General features: G+C 48.6%; 1 protein-coding gene across 8 annotated transcripts in view; it reads left to right on the top strand.

Annotated features, from left to right (window-relative positions):
* The window catches only part of vps13b (vacuolar protein sorting 13 homolog B), a 260,425-nt gene that overhangs the window by 234,227 nt on the left and 6,621 nt on the right, over positions 1-19,577 (top strand). For all 8 annotated transcript variants that reach the window (XM_076040760.1, XM_076040763.1, XM_076040755.1 and 5 more), the window contains 16 exons: positions 517-600; positions 804-979; positions 3,488-3,658; positions 6,496-6,703; positions 8,031-8,219; positions 8,662-8,808; positions 10,933-11,216; positions 11,764-11,891; positions 11,980-12,176; positions 12,825-12,943; positions 13,713-14,163; positions 15,052-15,216; positions 15,319-15,547; positions 17,907-18,083; positions 18,205-18,375; positions 19,250-19,426. In XM_076040760.1, coding sequence (XP_075896875.1) covers positions 517-600; positions 804-979; positions 3,488-3,658; positions 6,496-6,703; positions 8,031-8,219; positions 8,662-8,808; positions 10,933-11,216; positions 11,764-11,891; positions 11,980-12,176; positions 12,825-12,943; positions 13,713-14,163; positions 15,052-15,216; positions 15,319-15,547; positions 17,907-18,083; positions 18,205-18,375; positions 19,250-19,426 — 3,073 coding nt within the window. The remainder of the gene's footprint in view (positions 1-516; positions 601-803; positions 980-3,487; positions 3,659-6,495; positions 6,704-8,030; positions 8,220-8,661; positions 8,809-10,932; positions 11,217-11,763; positions 11,892-11,979; positions 12,177-12,824; positions 12,944-13,712; positions 14,164-15,051; positions 15,217-15,318; positions 15,548-17,906; positions 18,084-18,204; positions 18,376-19,249; positions 19,427-19,577) is intronic.

Consider the following 19,577-nt stretch of genomic DNA (forward strand, 5'->3'; position numbering starts at 1 on the left):
GCAGAGTTCAAGCTAAATGTTTGTGCTGTTGCTCCAATCTGTTGTACCCACCACAAAAAAAAGTTCTGGCCTACCATCAAACTTTAGACCACTTTTTTATGTGCTTTGGCATTTCAAGCGGAGAAACACCAGTGACCCATAAACAAAGCTCATCAATTGCTTTGTACCCGTATATCTTCCCAAGATTTAACGGCTTTCGACGGCCCATTGTCTGACACTAACTCTTGCAACTTGTCACCGCCATGATATTGGGTTGCGGGGCTGCGGGGACACTTAATTTTCAACTATGGGAAGAAAACAAGCAGCAAAGTCCTGAGAACGAGGTCATCCCAGTTTCGCTCTGGTGGAATTATTTAACGCTCTGTCAGTGGATTAGAGGCAGGATGCTGTTGTACACTCGTCCACTTTCATTCCAACGCTACCGACTTCTTTGTTTTAGGTCCTTCTAATCATCGCTGTGCAATTCTATGAGATTTAGTGACTTTTAATTTAAAATGCAATGCTGTTTATACTCAGGTGCCTTGCTCCAGTGGTTGCCTGCTCTACGTGTGGTGTACCCTGATCACTCTTGAAGCAGACACTCACATGCAGCAGAGAGTGGTGAGTACCATTTGAACCCACCATGTACCCATCTTGGTCTTTTATCAAAAGTGATAAATTTGTGATTCATGCAAGTACAACTGCGTTGCTCATTTCAGCTTGGCCAAATAGTGAAAACTCTTAGCACAACGGTGCATAGTCATCAAATTTATCCACATTTTCTGTGTGCTCCGTCTCACCTCTGCCTCTGCCAATTTCACCAGGTGGTTTTCAGCCCGCTGTTTGTGATGAAGAGCCATCTGCCTGATCCGGTGATCGTGCACATCGAGAAGAGGAGCCTGGGACTGAGGGAGAGTCAGCTTATACACGGACAGGGCCGCCTGGAGCCCCTTTTGAACACGGAGGCCGACATCACCCACCACCTCCTCTTCCAGGCCAGGTAAACGATGACGCAGCAATTCTTCCACTACCCTTTGGTTGTGAGGAGCTTTGCATGAAGCTGCTCTGCCAGCATGGAAAGACGTGTTTGGAAATGCGTTTTAGACAGAAGACCGCAGTGGATCTGCCCTTCTGAGCCATCCCATAATACATCCACAGAGCTCAGTGCCATGACAAGAGTTCCACTTTGTCTTCAGCACCTCTTCAGTTTCGGTCACTGGTCTTTGCTCAGAATGTGCCCATCACCCGACAAAATCCAGCAGACAGTTCGTTTCTTTAAGCGGAGCGTTTCTAGATTATGACATCAGCAACCCGCCCGCACCGCTCTGGCACATCTGCTTGCGTATGTTGGATTATTTATTATTTTTTTAATTAAAGCCTAGTTTTAGCAGCGACGTTAAGACATTTACTCAAGGTTCGCTCTCGCCACATTCCCGGTGGCGGTGAGCCAACACGCAGACGTGAAGCAGGGCTGTCTGGGCACTTTGCAGGAAGGCAGCTTGACAGCAGCGGAGGCTCTGCTCCACTTCCTGCATGTCTGTCAGGTTGCAGCGTAATTACACCTCATTTAGAGTCCGTGGGCTCTTCCAGGCCGCCGACTATTCTGCGTGCGTGCGTGCGTGCGTGTTGTGTGCGTGTGTGTGTGCGCGCGCGCGGAGTGGAGTGGGGGGGGGGGTGACGACTTGTATGTGTGTATCCACACATGTTTGTGTGGGCGGATGAGTTGTCTAAGTGCGCACATGTGTCTCTGCGTGTCCGTGTGTGGTCTCCCCTTTGTGTCTCGCCCGCTTCTCGCCAAGCCAGTGCAAGTGTGACAGTCGCCACTTCATCATGGGCGAGGGTAGGGGGGGGTTGAGAGGCCTGGGGGGAGGGGGGGCGTCACAGAGACCGCCGTCCCACTCCGTTGCGCCGCGTTCACACTTTCACGTCGCCCGCGGGCGCCCCACCGCTACGAAAGGCGAATCAGCTGTCAACATGTTTAATTGCATCAAAATGCGCCGTATGAGGTTTACATAAAAGAAAAAAGGCCCCCTTCTGAAGTAAATTGGGAGAATGTGCAGCCTAATAGCATTATTGTGTGACTTTGTGTTCAATGTCACTGCATAATTGGCAGCTGTTTCAGTCCCCAGTGTGTTTCATTGACAGGCGTGTTTATTTTTCAGCATGTGTGGCTGCAGGGGGAAATAACTACCACATGTACGCCGGACGCACTGCATTGTTTCTACCGTATGTCCTATCTGTGCATCTGCAATCTGTGTTGTTTTACGGGAATCCGTGGGAGCAAAAAAAAAAAGAGAAACAAGGTCGCCCCTCCGGTAGCAACTGGCCATGATCTGGACGCACAAAGTAAACAGTGAGTGTAATCAACTCCTCCCGAGGGGAGCTTCTCCTTCCCCTTTTTCATTGTCCAGTCAACGGTCTGCGTGTTGAGGCGTCTCGTCACAAAGTTTGTTTTCGCGCACGTTGCGTAAAGGAACCGCAGTTGGCCGAACGGCAACCGGGGGGAAATGTTTCGCTCGCCGTAATTCCAGTGGAGGCCTTTTCAGCTGAGTGACCGAGTGACTCGCAGTTTGTCTTTTTGCAACAAAAACGCTTTGTGCGCGTGTTGGTGTGCGCGGCCTGCGTCCGACCCTGAGCCCCCTCCGCGCTGCGCTGGCTTACATAATTACACCCAGAAAAACCCAGTCTGCCCCTTTTAAAGACACACACAATACCAGGCCGCAATTGTAAATGCACCTACAGACAGACACACACTCACCCCCAGCCTCGTGGAAGCGTCCAATCTTGAAGCGTCTCTGGTCACCAGCTCATCTTGCCTTCCTGTAATTACACATAGTTGTGGGCTTTAATGGGCGAGGTGGAGAGCACAGTTGTGGTCCGCAGTACAAGAGGCCCAGACGAGTCCTAACCAAAATGGCCCCGTCCTGCTCCCCTCGTATCGGCGACCACATTAGAAAGCCAAGGGGTTACAATCAGAAACCTTTTCCCCCCGTTTTTCAGGAACGGGACGGGTTGAAAGGTTTCCTGTCAACACTCTGTCCCTCTCATCCGTCTGGCTCCGCTTGCACAAGAAACACATCTCGTCTTCCCGCTTAGCCTCCCCAACCACTTTTTATTAATAAACTGCGGCTCCGGGTAAGACGAGCCAAGTGCGGCCCAAGATCGTGCTGTGTCAGTGCTTGGACTCGGTTCTCCCGCTCTTATTGCAACACCAGAACTAATCACTCTTCTGGAGGACGATATGCAATATGTTTAACAATAAAATTTGCTGCTGTTTGGCCTTTTCGAAACAGAAGGCAGCTCCAGTCCTCCTTGAGGTTTCGGGCTGCAATCCGAGTGTGACATTTGACAATAAGTCAGCTGTCAGAAGGCAGCTCACTCCTTATTGTGATAGAGGTTCATTCAAATTGCCGTTTGGGATATCGCTGTGATGTATGTAGATCTATTAAGGAAAGGGTCATTTTGTGTTTATGCTCTCTCTCTCGCTCTCTCTCTCTCTCTCTCTCAGGGATGATGAAGACGCGTCCCACTGTGCCGTGCCCATCTCCACCAGTCTCATCAAACAGATCATGAACAAGGCTGGTCATGAGGACAGCGTGGAAGACATCCTGTCCGACTTCTACGGTCCCAAATCCTCCACCGACCCTGCGTGGCCTTACGTCAGCAAAGATCCAGCCAGGTAAACTGTCTTTTTATAGACATTTTTTATTGTAAAATAGACAAAATATTAAATTTGTGAACATTTTCACCGGGTGAAAATCATCAACCTCTCGCTGACCCTCCTCCCCATTGGCAACCCCTGAACGCCACTACAGATCTGTTACTTCAAAATAAATAGATAGAATAAAAATCAATTAAAAAAGACACAGGTAAACATTCTGTCTAATGTGGAAGGCTTTTCCTCGTGGACGCTTTGAACTCTCATCAAATGACTTGGTCTTAATGGGGATTTTCTTTTTTACAACAATACCACCAAGGTTAAACCCTAAAGGTTTTGTCAGCTTGATAAAGTAAAATACACAACAAAGAAACACTAATGACATCATCTTTTATGTGCAATGCATAGGAGACCCTGAGAGAGGTGGTTTGCATTTGTTTTGCTATAACATTTCAAACACTGAGTTAAAGTTTTTAGCACAAATATCATGAAGACAAGGGGATCGTCCGTATTATTGACACCATCCTTTACAACAATGCAGAAGGAGACTCCCAGTCTACATAATGTAGTGAAAAGATGATTCTAATCACTGCGGCCCCACTACCTTCTCCACAGACTGGAGGTCCAGATCTGTCACAGCCACACTTCAAATTTTCAGCTGCACCTATTTATTTTATGTTTTTATACCAAAGTCACAAAGATTCGCTTTTTGATTAAAACGTGGCACAACCACAAACAACATGCATTGTGCACATTACGTGCACATTAATGCTTGCGCACGCTCATGCTGCTGCCGCCGAAGTTCACACAAGCTTTTGGGTTTAGCTCAGCCGACCATCACAGACAAACAGACAGACAGACAGGTCAGTCAGTCAGTCTGTCTGTCTGTCTGTCAGTCTGTCTGTGTCGGTCACTCCGGGGGTCACCTCCCGTCACACAGCCATCGCAGTGGTGACGGCAGCGGTGAGGAACCGCGGCCACACGCCCACCACACAGTTCCTGTCCCAGAGTTCCGCTGCTGGACCATGTGAGCCATATGTTTGCTTGTGGTTGCCGGCGGGGGGGTTTTCTGCTCGCTACACACGCAAACACACTCTCTCTCTCACACACACACACACACACACACACACACACCCAGACTGTTGCCACGCACATGTGTGCGCACACTCGTTATTCTGTCAAACAAAGGAGGAGTAGCTACGCACACCAGCACGACATGTTGTTCACCTTTCACACTGACGCGCACTTTATTTCTTTTCCGAGCTAATATCAGGCCAGCGTCCTGTTTCATTGTTTGGCTGACGGTAACCAAAGCAGATTTGTCATCGCTGAAAATGCCTGGTTGTCTAGAAAGCTGCTTTGATTGTCAGCGTTAAACTAGGGGAGGAAAAAAACTGTTAAAGAGAAATGAAACATTTAATTTTGGGGTTTTCCGCAGTCGCTTTGTGTACAGCAAATGCAAAGTTTGTTTGTTTTCCCCTAATGTCAATGCAATAGATGTAGCGCAGTGTGTCCTCCTGGCTTCGCAGGGAAACCAAATTTAGTGAACTGCTTGGCAGGGAGTGTGTAAATGTAGTGTCTTTAAAGGGCAAAGGAAGTTGAAAGTGGTAAATGTTATTTTTCTTCCTCTGTTGGATTTTTAATGGCAGCGAGGCACCTCCGCAATCATTAAACAAACATCTTGTAGTGGTTGCGGTGAAGCTAAAATCTAGCTGCAGGCCTGTGCGTGCCTGTGTGTGTGTGTGTGCGTGCGCGCGCGTGTGCATTTAGAGCGGAGCGCTCCTCCAAGTACACCCCTCTACAATGTCTAAATCCAGGTTTGGTGGGTTTCAACAGAAGCTGCTGAACACATTTCTCTCAGTTGATTTTGGTGGGAGCCTCATAAAGGGATTTTTAAAAGCCGAATTGGCCGAGCTCTTCGGGGTAGTTTCCTTTTTAAAGACACGTGCAAATGCAAAAAAAAAAGAAAAGAAAAAAGCACCAATAAACGGCAGAGAGAGCCAACTGCTGGTGTTTTCCGTTCGCCGCGGACTTCGCGGCTTCTGTGACGAGTTTTGAGCCGTCGAGTGGAAGCAACCTGGAGGCAGCGGGACGACTGGGCCGCCGCCTTTGATGGCTTTGAACTTCAGGGCCTGACAGAACTGTTTGTTTGGCTCTCGGCTGACACTCTGCGCTGTTTGGGGTTCAGTAGACCGAGATTGCTGTGAAATAACTGCTGTGTCAGTGAATTGGCGGAAAGATTTTGTTTTGTTTTTTTCTTCCTCGCTCTCCGTCTGGCTGTTTTGCCGACCGCCTCCGTGTGCCCGTGTTTGTCCCAGCGCAGGTCTCACGCCGGACAGCTTCTCCATCAGCTTTGATTACATAAGCTGTTTGCAAACTCCTCTTTCCGTCTGTTTATCCCGCCTGTCAGCGTGTTGATGTTCTCTATAGTTATGAACCGTATAAGGAGTGTTTACCTGAGACGCAATAAAATGTGCGATGAGGGCTTAGGGCTGTTTTGCATTTGACAGCGTGTCAAACAAAGCCCGCGAATGACAGGGGGGGTTCCATCTTTGCATTGAATGATCGGCCGCGGACGGCAATTAGCGCAAAGCACTTGTGACAGCGCTGGTTGTTTAGCAGCGTTCTGGTCCAGCTGTGTCCAACATGTGTCTGTGGCTCTGGTGTTTATAGCCTTTGCATCCATTTCTTTGCTGAAGTAGCCTTTAGCTACCTATTTGCGAGCTCACTGCGCAGAGCAGCACTGTGAGAGAAGTCCACACAGTCAAATTAAAGGTCCAATTCCCCAGTTGGTTGTTTTTTTTTAAGTGCCTTTACACAACTCTCTTGGTGAGTTCAGCTGTCTTCTGCCCCCGCAGGTCGGTGCTGGAGCCGCTGGCCCAGTGGGACAGTCCCATGCAGGTGAAGCTCTCCTGCTGGAAGTCCGGCCTCAACACTCTGCTGGTGGAGCTGCTGCCCTGGGCCCTGCTGGCCAATCACTCCCAGTGGGACCTGTGGCTTTTTGAAGGAGAGACCATCGTGCTGCAGATCCCAGCGGGAAAAGTCATCGTTCCTCCGAACTTCAAGGTGGGTCTTGCAAAGTCAACGAACCTTCTTCGTCATTGTAACTTTCTCTCAGTTAAAAATTTATCTCAGTAACCTTTGACAGATATTTCACGCACTCACTATATTTCTTATGACCTTCTAAGTTCAGTAGTGAAAGTCTTTTTGTGGTTTTCTTGTGCCATCTCTTTTAGAACTGCTAGACTGCATTTATTATGCTAAAAATAGACCTGTAAAATGTTAGACTTCATATTTGAACTTTTAATCTTACTCCTACAAAAAGCTGTTGATGCACATGAAAAATATATTAGGTCACACAGTTGTTACACAGGCTTCTTTCTTCTTTTGGTTAGTTCACAGTTTAAGTCCACTACTGTATTCATTACCACGTTGTAAATATTTATTTTATGGATCTAAAGTTGACATGATAATGCAGCGTGTCCCAGCGTGGAAGCAGGTGTTACATTTCTGCTCTGATGATGATTTGATTTTTTAGAAACATTTCCCACTTTCTGTACTCGGGGTCTCGGCTTCAGATGAGAAAAGAGAAGTCTGTGCTCTCCAGGTATTACAGCATTTTTTACAGAATCGGTCCCATCTTCATTTCAGTCCCGACTTGGAACAGAACCTGAGATCACTGACTAGCTCATTCCCCGCTCCAAGAGCTGTCATTGTGTACGGTGCACACTGGCTTCTGAGATCAGAGGAGGTCTGCAGATGGTTTTCCACCAGTGGAACATTACACACTAATAAACAGATTTTCCTGCTGCTCAACGGGAAGGCAAAAGTATCAAAGAGCAAGTGCTGATACAGCTCAACACTCAGGCACCAGAATAAAAAGAAATCAGAAATTTGCCTGTGAATGGAAACAAATAGTGTTTCCACGGCAACGTGCATTCTATCACGGCGAAAACATGAGGAGATGTGCTCCTTGCTGGGACCCTTTCAGGCCTAATTGGGTTTTTGTGGTGTTTGATCGGCATGTTCCATAATACTGTCGAGCCGCGCTGCCAGATGAACAATCAGTATGTCACCAAAGCATCTGTGGGGCACTAAAACTGTTCTCCGGATAAAGCCAGCTGCAATGAAAGTTATTAGCCTCTCCGTTCCAGAACCATTTAAAGTGCATTGCAGGGAAAGTGGACACTTTTGAGAACATTGCACATTGGTGACAGAGCCACAGTTTGAATCACGGATTTATGCATTCTCATCATTTCAACGGTTTAATGGACCGTTTCATCCCACCTCCTACAATGGGACAGGACGGAGATGCTTTTTCTCCCATCCTCTTTTCCTGAGCAGTTCCCACACATTTTCTGACTCTCCGTCCCCTCTCCCTGCTGTCCCTCAGGAAGCCTTCCAGATTGGCATCTACTGGGCTCACACCAACACCGTCCACAAGTCCACAGCCCTGAAACTGGTCCATGACCTGACCTCTCCTCGGTGGAAGGACGGGTCGGGCTCCGAAGTGGTCACCCTGGACGAGGAGGGATACGTGGAGGCCGATATCATGCTGGGAGCCTTCCCAGGCAGGCAGAAGGTGAAAACGACAGTGGTGTGTTACTCAGAGAGAAATGCATCAAGTGCTTTGGAGTTGTGCCATCTTTAGATCAAACTGACCCGAACTCTCGTAGCACCTGTTCACCCAGGTGACACCTGTCCTCAGCAGGACAGTGTTGGCTGCCAGGCCATAAAAATATCAATGGACACCGCATTGAGTGTAACAAAGAGTTTGAAGGCCTAGCCTAGAATAGGCCTAGAATATAATGATATATACACATCTAAAGGGACAACAGAACTATGGCATCAGCAAAGGTGAAGGTATTGAGCAATATTGTAGTAAGATGTGGTTTAAATGGTTCAAAAATCACACTTTAATATGACATTAATTCATACCATTTCCATTTTATGAATTTTATTAAAAATATATATTTGTCATTCATTTCAATCTTGCAACTCAATGTCTGCCCTCTCTGCTGCAGCTGTGCCAGTTCTGCGTGTCGTCCGTGGTGAGACACGGCATCCAGGTCCTGCAGGTGGAGGACAGAACGATCCTGGTCAACAACACGCCCTACGAGATCCACCTCAGACCTCTGCTGGCCAGTCACACTCTGGGGAGGGACGACCAGGTAACATCAGCACTCTCACTGCTCCACTGCAGTCTGGTGTTTTGAAACAGTTTGAAGGTGATGATGCAGTGATTAAGCCTGGATGGGTTCTCAAAGAGGGGGAGAGAAAACTTGAGATGAGTTTTGACTAAAGGGCTTTAACTGCAAGTTAGACGACAACACTGAGTTATTTCAAAAGTCATGTAGTCGTGTGTTGCCTTTAACCCGGAGACACCTGTGTTGAACTGAAGGTCTGGACATTGTTCTGCTTATCCGTCAAATGTGATATTGAAAATATGAAAATATCCAAATTCACAATGTCTTCAGAATTCAGTCTGTTTCCTCCCTCTATTTCACCGCTGGTGCTGCCACCAGAACACTTGACGAGCTCCAGGCTGCACAAGAATAACATTTAATACCTTAAAAAAAAACACCCCAACACCTGGCATCGTCCCACCTGGCTTCACCGGCTCACCGTGAAATTGCGAAACAGTGTAAATCCTGAGGACACGGCACTGATTCCTCCTACCACAGTGTGTGTGTGTGTGTGTGTGTGTGTGTGTGTGTGTGTGTGTGTGTGTGTGTGTGTGTGTGTGTGTGTGTGTGCGCGCGCGCGACTACATCATGTCTGTCCTGTTTGACCACTAAAGCTTCACACATGCTGCATATTCCCCGTGCACATAGCACACGCACACGCAGCTCAGATTTAGTGAGCCGTTTTCCATCAGATCATGTTGCCCCTCCTCCCCTCCCCCGCCCGCTCTCAACATGTGGCAAATGGCACTTCATAGGGACATTAGACAAACACCAAGAATTGGATGCAGGTTTTCCCCCTCTCGCTTTCATCTGCCGCTATGTTCCCAAAAGAGAGCAACAATGTAGTGATGTCATTTAACGGGCCTTCGGAGCCCCGTTAAAGAAGGATGGCAGAGCTCGCCGCTTGCCAATAGTCGACTGGAGGCGGCCGCCTTGAAAGGGAAGAGTGTGAGAGAGGCCTCCTCCAGGCCAAGCGGCGAGAGCGACGGCTACGACAATAGCGCAGACCACAGACGGGACTGGGAATGCCTCTCTGCTCGCTCTATTCATCATACTTAGGGCCTGAATCTCGGCGCTCCTCGACGACTCGCTGCTTGGTCAGCGCAGCGGGACTCCTCTGCTGTCAATTTAGCAGCGAGCTCCGCTGGAGAGAGAACAGAGTGCAGCCACGGTGCGGTTTGATGTGTGTCTTATTGTTGTGATTTTAATCTTCATCGCTCATTGTCTTATTTTCATTTATCTCTTGTCTTTTTTTTTACCCCCCACTCAAAACTCCTTTATTGCTATTTATAGCGCTGCTCATTTTCATTTGTATTTATGCGTCCATTTTTTTTTAATGCTTGTCTGGGGCCGCAGATGAAACAGGCCTCCGTGGCCAAATGCAGCAGATTTACACGGCCAACTCTGCCGCTCGTGCTCACTAATGAATAAAATCTAAGTGACCAATGTAACTGCAGCTCTGCGGGTCTTGAATGGTCACCAAAGGCGCCGCTTTAAAGGTTAAGTGTGTAACATTTGGAGATTTTGAAGAAGAAACAGCGACATCAAGTGCTTACATTTTAGACTGCAGCGTCTTTCACTCTCCCTCCCCCTCCTGAGCTTGCCATTGAACTACAGTGGCCTGTGCACCCAAACCTGGATACCTTGTCCACCTTCTTCTTTATTGGTTTAATGGAAGATTCCAGTCACCCTCAACACAAAACGTGCTGTCAAGCAGCTGGATTGTCCACACCAGGCTTCCTTAGAAATATGGCAGTGCAAGATGGCAGCTAACTGGGAGCAAAACCCTTGTTCTATGTATATATGAGAACCGTTCTATGAGTAGGAAAACCAAATTACTTTTATTGTACTGCGATTATGCACTTTTATTAACGTATTTATAGGCAGTTTATGAAGCTTTTACCAATATAAAAATCATAAATCAAACCAAATATTACACACTGGACCGTTAAGCACTACACCGTCCCCGCAAATGCACCAAGGGGTCGTTCGGTGCATACAGCGCCCCCTCTGGCGGTCTGCAGGGACGACTTGGAAGCAACAATTTGCCCTCCTCACCTGTGACTGTCTTCCCTCTCTCCCCGCCCGCTGCCTTTCTTTTGCTCGCAGGCCTTGGAGATACCAGACACAGCTGTGTTCAGCCTGGCCGCCGCCTCCCAGCAGTCGCCCGCCGCCAAACCCTGCTCCGTGCCATACTGGGACCTCCTCCAACCCAGCGCCGAGGGGTCGGCGGAGCTGCCCCTGCCGCGCCGACACGTGCTGCTCAGCGCCCTCCCCAGGCCCGGCGCCGCACTCGCAGCCTGGAGCCTCCCGGCTCCCGTCACCTCGGACTTCCCCAGGCAGAGTCTGTCGGTGCCTGGGGAGCCAGACTCTGGCGGCGGCACGAGCAGCAGGTGGGTCCAACGGAGCGTCAGCCGGCCGCTGGCTGTGACGGCCCATTTAGCGGCGGGGTATCAAACCGCTGGCTGGTGCGGGACATGAAGCGTTGAGGCACCGCTGCGAGTCACAGCTTGTTAAATGTTGCCGATTTAGCACAAAAGAAGAAGAAAAAACAAGGAGGGCACTCAGTGTTTCCAGTGTCTGACGCTTCTTTTTGATCCTCGCCCGAATCCTCGCGACTAATTTGTGTCTTTCTCTAAGTCTTGCAGGGTCACAGAGTACGTGTAGTCCAATGAACACATGTCTCGCTCTGCACTGTTTCGTAGGGTTTTTTTCTCTTCTTCTTAAGTCTCTCAGCCACACTTCAGGAAGGACACACACACAGTGACAGTGCACATCTGGCTCTAGTTAGTCAGTTAGGCCTTTGCCCACTGATGCACCTCAGACATGTGCAATGGCTGCAGTGTGTTGTGTGACATCCTGGTGGTCACACGGGGTAAGAAGAACAACTGTTCTTGCAGTAGTTTATTGATTCTGTGCGTGCATGATTGCGTTTTGCAGGTGCATATTAATGACGTACCAGGAGCACCTCGGGGTGACCTACATCATTCTCGACGAGGACCGCTCGCCTCGCATGCTGATCCACAACAAGTGTCCCGTCCCCCTGCTGCTAAAGGAAACAGTCAAAGGTTTGGCCTCCGGACAGGACAGGGTGTGGTTCCTCTGGCGTGTCCTCCCCCGTCGTCACCACAGCGAACTGCATCTCTTCTCTTGCAGAAACCCCGAGGACGGAGGTCCACTGTCGCCCTGTGCCTGCCAATTCCTCCCTGCACCACGAGCTCTACCACCACTTTTCCACTTTCCCCGAGTGCCGACAGAGAGACGTGCTGCCCACCCTGCTTCTGAAAACTATCTCTGACAACAACTCTCACGACTGGACCGACCCGGTAGACGTCAACTGCTTCGGCACTCAGGTGCGGCTCCGATCTCACGGCTGAGTTTCAGATTCAGATTTTAATGATGCAAATTTTTTTGTTTATTGGTTTTAGCACTGCCACAATCTCTCAGCGTTTTGCACCTGCAGAAAAACCGCAAACTCTACAAAACCTTTTTAGGGCTTTAACGATGAGAGTTATTTTAAACGGTTGAGCTGAAAGTGCGTTTCAGCAGCGAGTCATTGGGCCTGCACTGGCTGGCTGGGTTTGTCCAGTGCAGTCGGCGTTGCAGAGGCGGCAAAAGCAGCAGCGTGCGTAATGTTTGCTGTTGTGTCTACCCTGCAGCAGGCTGAGGTTGAGGGTTCAGCCTGTGTATCTCTGGTTACTGTGGGGTCTCAGTCTGGCCTCTGTGGCAGGGGTGAGAGGTCAGAGGTCGGGCTTGTTATGACTGCGCAGCCAAGCGTTTGGCGGGGATCTGCTTCCTTTAGTCACATTAGGGGCCGATTGCTGGAAATCTAGAGCGGGCGAGGTTAAAGACAGACACATGTGCTCCCTGAGACCAACACACGCACACACGCAGTCACACGCTGACTCCGTATATGGGTAGAGGTCATTGGGTGGGAAACCCCCCCAACCCCCCCTCCCCTGCCTGACGGTGACATGCATGTGTGATGTGCTGTTTGTTAGGTGGTGTTCCTGCCTGGCTTTGGCTGCCTCTACATAGATGTGGAGTGTGAGAACAGCACCTTGGTTCTGTCTCTGGCACCAGAGGGCAGCGTGGACTCCATCATCAGCCAGCACAGCAGGTACGTGCACACAAGAAGAACATTGATTTTATTTTATTTTTTTATTTATTTATTTAGGTCATTATTTCAAAAAATATTAGATGTCATTTTTTAATGAGTTTATGATTGTTGTTAACCTCACAAGCTTTGACACAGCAGCTGCTTCTAGACTCCAGTGGTGAAGCTGACAGGCATCATTTTCACCACAGGAGGGCAATAAAGCCCCTGTGCTGTTGTTGCTATTAGCACTACAATGGCTTTTTCAGCTTTTTATCTGTTTACCTCATCACATTTGAAAACAATAAAATCAACATATTTGACAGTTCTAGTACACATAGTGTAATTCATTTGTTATTATTATTATTATTATTATTTGTTAATTAATTAGTTATTATTATTATTTGTTCATTCTACTTTGAAAACCAGGCAGTTAATGACAAAGATAAATGTCATTCTCTCTTGCACCCTAAAAATGTAAGTTTGCATTCACACGTCAGAGTAGGAAACTAAGACTAAGATGTGAGCTAAAACAAGTTTGTCCAATAAACTGCACAGTGTCGCCGTCTATTGACAGCAAAACAAGTGCCACATTATTTACATTATAAATCGCAGATTATTAAGCAACTACATCTTTACCTGACAACACACGCTCTAAGATAATATACAACACTGGCAGCAGACTGTGAAGAGTAATTTTATTTCCAGAATTACAAAATAAATGTTTTTCTGAGTATCTTCAGGCCAGTAGAGACGACCTCTGGAAATGAAAAACCTTCCTGCTTCCTTTCAGCTCCACCGAGTTGTCCGTCGGGGTCCTGCTGAGTGAAGCCAGCGTGGTGCTGAGCGATGACATCACCAACCCGTCCGGCCCGGTGGAGCTGCTCAGACTCACGCTGACCAAGCTGCTCCTGAGCTTGACTCCGGCGCCAATCCCCCTGCCCGCCGAGCTGGCGGAGGACGCCGGCGCCAAGGACGGAAGCATCCCCGTCCCGGTGCCCGACGCCTCCCTGGTGGAGCTCTACTGCTCCGGCCTGCAAATAGACAACCAGCTGTACAACCGAGCCAGCTTCCACTTCCCCGTGCTGCTGTGCCAAGATCAGCGCGGAGCAGCCGAGCCCAGCGGCCCGTGGAGCTGGGAGGCCAACCCCGCTCACTCCCCGGAGGCCCTGGACGAGTTCAAGCGGTGCTGTTTCCTGCAACTGAGGATGACGATGGCTGCCGACAGATGCACCGTGGAGGAGGTGGGGCTCCGTCTGCCAACTGGTTCTGCGAAGGTGTTCAAGGAAGGTCCCCAAGTGAACGCGTCATTTATTTTTCTGAGCTCTTTTTCCAAGGCTGAAATTAAATTTAGATTATTTTAATATAGATAGGACATGATTAATATTTAATCAAGTTAAAACAATTTGCATAGAACCCCACAGTCTTAATATCTCTAGACAGCTATTTGGCCTGACACAATGCCTGCTCTGTTTCTCATTGGTCTCTCTTGATGCAGATAGATAGATATATAGATAGACACATAAAACACTCAGAAGTACATGAAATGAAGTCAAAGGAATACAAAGCATGGGGACAATTACGCCTGTCAGAAAGCAGCGGCTCACTGGAACCAGTGCTGCATCATTCGTGAGCATTTCGTTTGAAGTGCCAAATCTTTTGGCTGAACGTATTGAATAACTTACGGAAAAGATTTGTTCTTCTCGTAGTTAAGTAAAGCACTTTTTTTAAACAACTTTTTTCAAATTTCTCCACTGATCGTGGATGGCAAAGTGTGGTGAACGCTGAAGAAACGGCTGGCTGAGACATTGACTCAATGTACTGACTGAATGTGACCAGTCAACCATTGTAAAAAAAAAAATAAAAAAAAAATGCCCCCTACTTAAAGTAGAAGAATACACTGAACTTGGAATTAGTAGGAAAGCAGCATAAAAACAGGTAACAATTGTCCGCATTTATCAAGATCTTCACACAGAGTTTGGTGTGATTCAGTGAACAATTCTTTTGAATGTATTGTGTTATTGTACTGATTCAAGTCAAGTCACCAAAAAGAACTGCTGATTCCATCCCCGTCTTGAACTCTCCCTTCTGAAGACACAGGTTCACTCCACTGTGTGTGTGTTCCCCTTCAGGTTGCCTTCGACCTGCAGCCTGCAAGAGTCTACATCGAAGACACCTTCGTCTACTACATCAAGACACTTTTCCACACCTACATCCCCGAGAGCGCCATGGCCTCGGCCACGGCGGGGGCCCGGAGGAGCCAGGAGAGCGCGTCGGGCCTGGTCCTGCCCGAACAGGTGCTGCTCAGAACCAATAACACTTCAACACAAGCGTGGCCTCGCTCTCTCTCTCTCTCTCTCTCTCTCCCTCTCGCTAACGCCGTCGGCCCTCCCGTGCAGGTGCTTCAGTCCACGCTGGCGCTGGTCCGCCCCGTGCGGCTGCAGAAACTCACCATCCAGCCGATCCACCTGCTGGTCAGCATCCACGCCTCGCTGAAGCTGTACATCGCCTCGGACCACACGCCTCTGTCCTTCTCGCTGTTCGAGCGGGGGCCGCTGTGCACCACCGCCCGCCAGCTGGTGCACGCGCTGGCCATGCACTACGCTGCTGGAGCCCTGTTCAGAGCCGGTGCGTCTCCTCTTACATTAGTCACATGTACATATATATATACACACTAGCGCTCCACATTTTGGAGCCACTGACTGGTTTCTGCATTGAATTCTATTACAAGCAGCTTTGTGAAATAATCTATTAAGGAACTGCTAAGGATATTAGCAGTTATGGGATGGCTTTGACAGTTGTTGCCTTCAGTGTCTTATTGAATGTGATTTTAGTGAATAAAATATGCGGCCATCATTACAGAAGTTGAATGTTTTAAGATTGCTAAAAATAAAATAAAATTAAAATGTATTGTATTACATTATAATTATATTATAATCACACATTGTTGTTTGTGCGAAACCATCAACAACATCAAGCATCATGGTTTATATTTCCGGCTCTTTAAAACTGCCTACTGTCAGTGTTTTCCACACTAAATTTTGCACACTTGGAATTCTCTCAATCACTTTTAGTAAGACTTTGAAAATGGTTTCCATTAAACACTAAAATGTTGCCATACGTGTTCAGCACATCTTGACTGATTTCCGTGCGCGCATAATGATTGCAGAGCATTCAAGATTGTTATTTCATAGGACTGGTTAGAATGGAGTTCAATGCAGAAATGAGCAGGCATGGTAGGGCGAGGGTGCGTGCATGTGTGTGTGTGTATATATACATATTGTGTTAATGCTCATGCTTCATATACCAGACTATTCCGTGCATTTGTGTTTCCGATTCACATAAACAATCGAGTTGCCTCTTACCCAAATACAATTATGCCAAGATGTGCACGCAAAGTAAAAAAGTCCCACAATTCAAATCTCGTCAATCCCAGTGTTGGGCAATTCCAGGAAGCAGGGCACACACACACACACACACACACACACACACACAGGTGTGGACGGGTCCGAGCAGAGCGTTTAGCCAGCGGCTCGGACCGATGAGTCGTGCGGTGACCGTGAGTTACTCCTCACACCCGGCGGAGGCTCTGTGTCCTCCGCTGTCCCGCCGGAGCCACGGCACATGGTCCGACTTAAGGCCGTCATTTCCACGTTAGAAATCACCGCTGCGGACAGACGCTTCCTACCCGCTGTCTCTCGTTAGAGCCGTCGCCTCGGCTCGTATTTCAACGCGTCAATTCTGGGAGTGATTAGCCGCGGGATGCGCCGCGCCGCCGTCGCACGTACATCCGCGCACGCACGTGCAAAGACTTAAGGGCATGTGGACGCCGAAAAGGGCCGAGTCTCCCTGTGCATGCGCTGCAGCATACGTTGCATTTAAAGGCATGAGTCACCCCAGTAAACATCGGCCCCTGTCAGGATTCTTTTCTTTAATGTTTTTCTCTTTACCAAAAACCACAACTGGGAGACGATGCGAGGCAGAAAAGACCCACTAGGTCCCAGCGGAGCGGGTCTCCTGCCATTAGAGTCCATCACTCACAGCACAAATTGATGGGGAACAAGAGCAGAGCCGCGGTCTGGCGTCCCCGCCGACGGCCATTTGATTTCTCCGATGCAATTGTCAGCGCATAAATATGAATGGGCCGTTCCATCTGAAGGGGGACTGCATGAGAGAGGTGAGATAGTGGGAGGCCGTAAATCTGACGCTGCCACATGTATGATATCATTCCAGAGAGAGAGAGAGTGTGTGTGTGTGTGTGTGTGTGTGTGTGTGTGTGTGTGTGTGTGTGTGTGTGTGTGTGTGTGTGTGTGTGTGTGTGTGTGTGTGTGTGTGTGTGTGTTCGTGTTCGCGTGTTCGCGTGGATGCATGTTTCAGAAAGGCCCTCAATAAAAACAATATTTAAGCCAAATTGATGATTTAAAAACACAACTTTCTGCGTTTGCTTTGGAAAAGTCCCCGCTCGGAATAATTTGCTCCTGGCTGGTGCAGGATGGGGAAACTGAGTCTCATGAGTCCAACATCCCGGCGCGGAGCAGGTGTTCCTCCCGTATTTCTTTTGATTTCTGCCCAGCGTTGTTTCAGCGGCGCGAGAGATTATTGCCGAATGATGTGTTACGCTCGGAGAGTTGTGCGCCTCGAACGCCACCTCGGCTCGTTCCAGCAATAATACAGTTAAAGTTTATTCATTTGAATATTTGCGTCCAGTCCAAGTGGATCCTGTACAGCCTGCTGAAAGAGCAGCGTGTGGCTGGTAAACGTCGAGGAAATTGAGATGGAAGCCGCTCTGAAGTAGGTTTAAAAAAAAAGAAAAGAAAAGCAAAGCCTTTATTCTTCGCCGCTACTCATTATGGAAAATAAATAATCCTGGCACTGCTGATTAATGGGCACGGGCCCGATCTCCAAGCATTACATATTTCTCTCACGGCGCCTGATTAATTGTGATTAATTAGTGCAAAGTAAGTGAAGTATCATCTGACTGCGTCAGGTTGGGTGGTGGGCTCCCTGGAGATCCTGGGCAGCCCTGCCAGCCTGGTGCGCAGCATCGGCAACGGCGTGTCCGACTTCTTTCGCCTGCCTTACGAGGGCCTGACCCGGGGCCCGGGGGCCTTCGTCAGCGGCGTCTCCAGGGGGACCTCGTCGTTTGTCAAACACATCTCCAAAGGTAAGAAGCCGACGGAGGCGCATGCTTTTATCCATTTGTTTTTTTGTATTGCGCAACCAACGCCACAAATCAGCAATCTGGCCGCTCGAGAGCTGACTCTGTGACGCACGACGGCGTGCAGGTACGCTGACCTCCATCACCAACCTGGCAACCAGCCTGGCCAGGAACATGGACCGCCTGTCCCTGGACGAAGAGCACTACACCAGGCAGGAGGAGTGGAGGCGGCAGCTGCCCGAGAGCCTGGGGGACGGACTGAGGCAGGGGCTGTCACGCCTCGGCATCAGCCTGCTAGGTAGGTTGCTGAAGGGGAGGATGAGGGGCCGTGGGGGGCTGGACTAACACTGGTGTTTAAAGTGGGGGCCGCCGGGGGGGGGCACAGAAAATTTGACAGAAAGAAAATGCAAATGATAGAATCAAATGATATTTTTTTATTATTATCAAATATAAATTAATTATTGTTTAAGTATTGTTATTAAATATGATCTATAAGGATGTATCATATGATCGCCTGCCAGTCAAAAACATTGTTCATGGCGTCCGGTTTGTGATGTGCTGGTTTTGCGTCATTTGTCAAGTGGACGTGCTCCTCAAACTAGCCTAGCCAGTGCAGAATGGACAACAGGTTTGTGACAAAGAGACTGAAGGAGCAAACACCACAACTAGAGTCAGCCATACAGCAAAATGGCCACGACGATCTACATGTTAGTTGATAGTATTCATATTCTAAACAAATCTAAAAATTGTTGAATAGCAAATAAAAGTAAGAAAAACATTCACACACTTGATGTTTCTTTACATCTGTTGGTTTGTGAAGGGGTCTCCAGCCAGAAGCTAATGCTGTTGGTGGGGGGCGCAGTGGTCTGGAAAAGTTTGGGAACTCCTGGACTAACATTCCTCCTAACTGAAGATAATAAAAAATAGCTGCACGTCAATGTCATCATCACTGTTTTTAGCAGCACAAAGATGATTAATCATTGGCCAACTTGTGTGAGGTCTTTCTCCTCAGAGATCCCCTTTTTCTGAACCAACTGCCAAGTGTAAAATAATCCCTGAACAGATGTCAGTTTAATGTGTTCTTTCCACAAACTCTGCATCTAAACGCATTCATTCGTGTAACTGATCGCGCGTTGCCACTGAATCGGCGCCGTCCTCCGCTCCTCTTTCAGGGGCCATCGCCGGCATTGTGGATCAGCCCATGCAGAACTTCCAGAGGAACTGGGAGCTCCAGTGCTCGGCCGGCAGCAGAGCCAAAGGCGTGATCTCCGGCGTGGGGAAAGGCCTGGTGGGGGTCTTCACCAAGCCCATCGGAGGAGCGGCCGAGCTGGTGTCGCAGACTGGATACGGTGGGTTCAGGGTGGCCCTGGTCGTTAGATTCTTCTTGGACTATTCCCGATTACGGAAAACACTGGCCAATTAAAATTCAATTAGAACAAGCGAGGCGTGACTAAGTGGTTTTGGATGCGGCGCTACGCTTTTAAAAAGTGCTTGTGCAAC

This window comes from Nelusetta ayraudi, unplaced genomic scaffold (assembly GCF_046127955.1).
Source record: "Nelusetta ayraudi isolate G7.1 ecotype Tasmania unplaced genomic scaffold, CSIRO-AGI_Nayr_v1 ptg000063l, whole genome shotgun sequence".
Taxonomy (NCBI): Eukaryota; Metazoa; Chordata; class Actinopteri; order Tetraodontiformes; family Monacanthidae; genus Nelusetta; species Nelusetta ayraudi.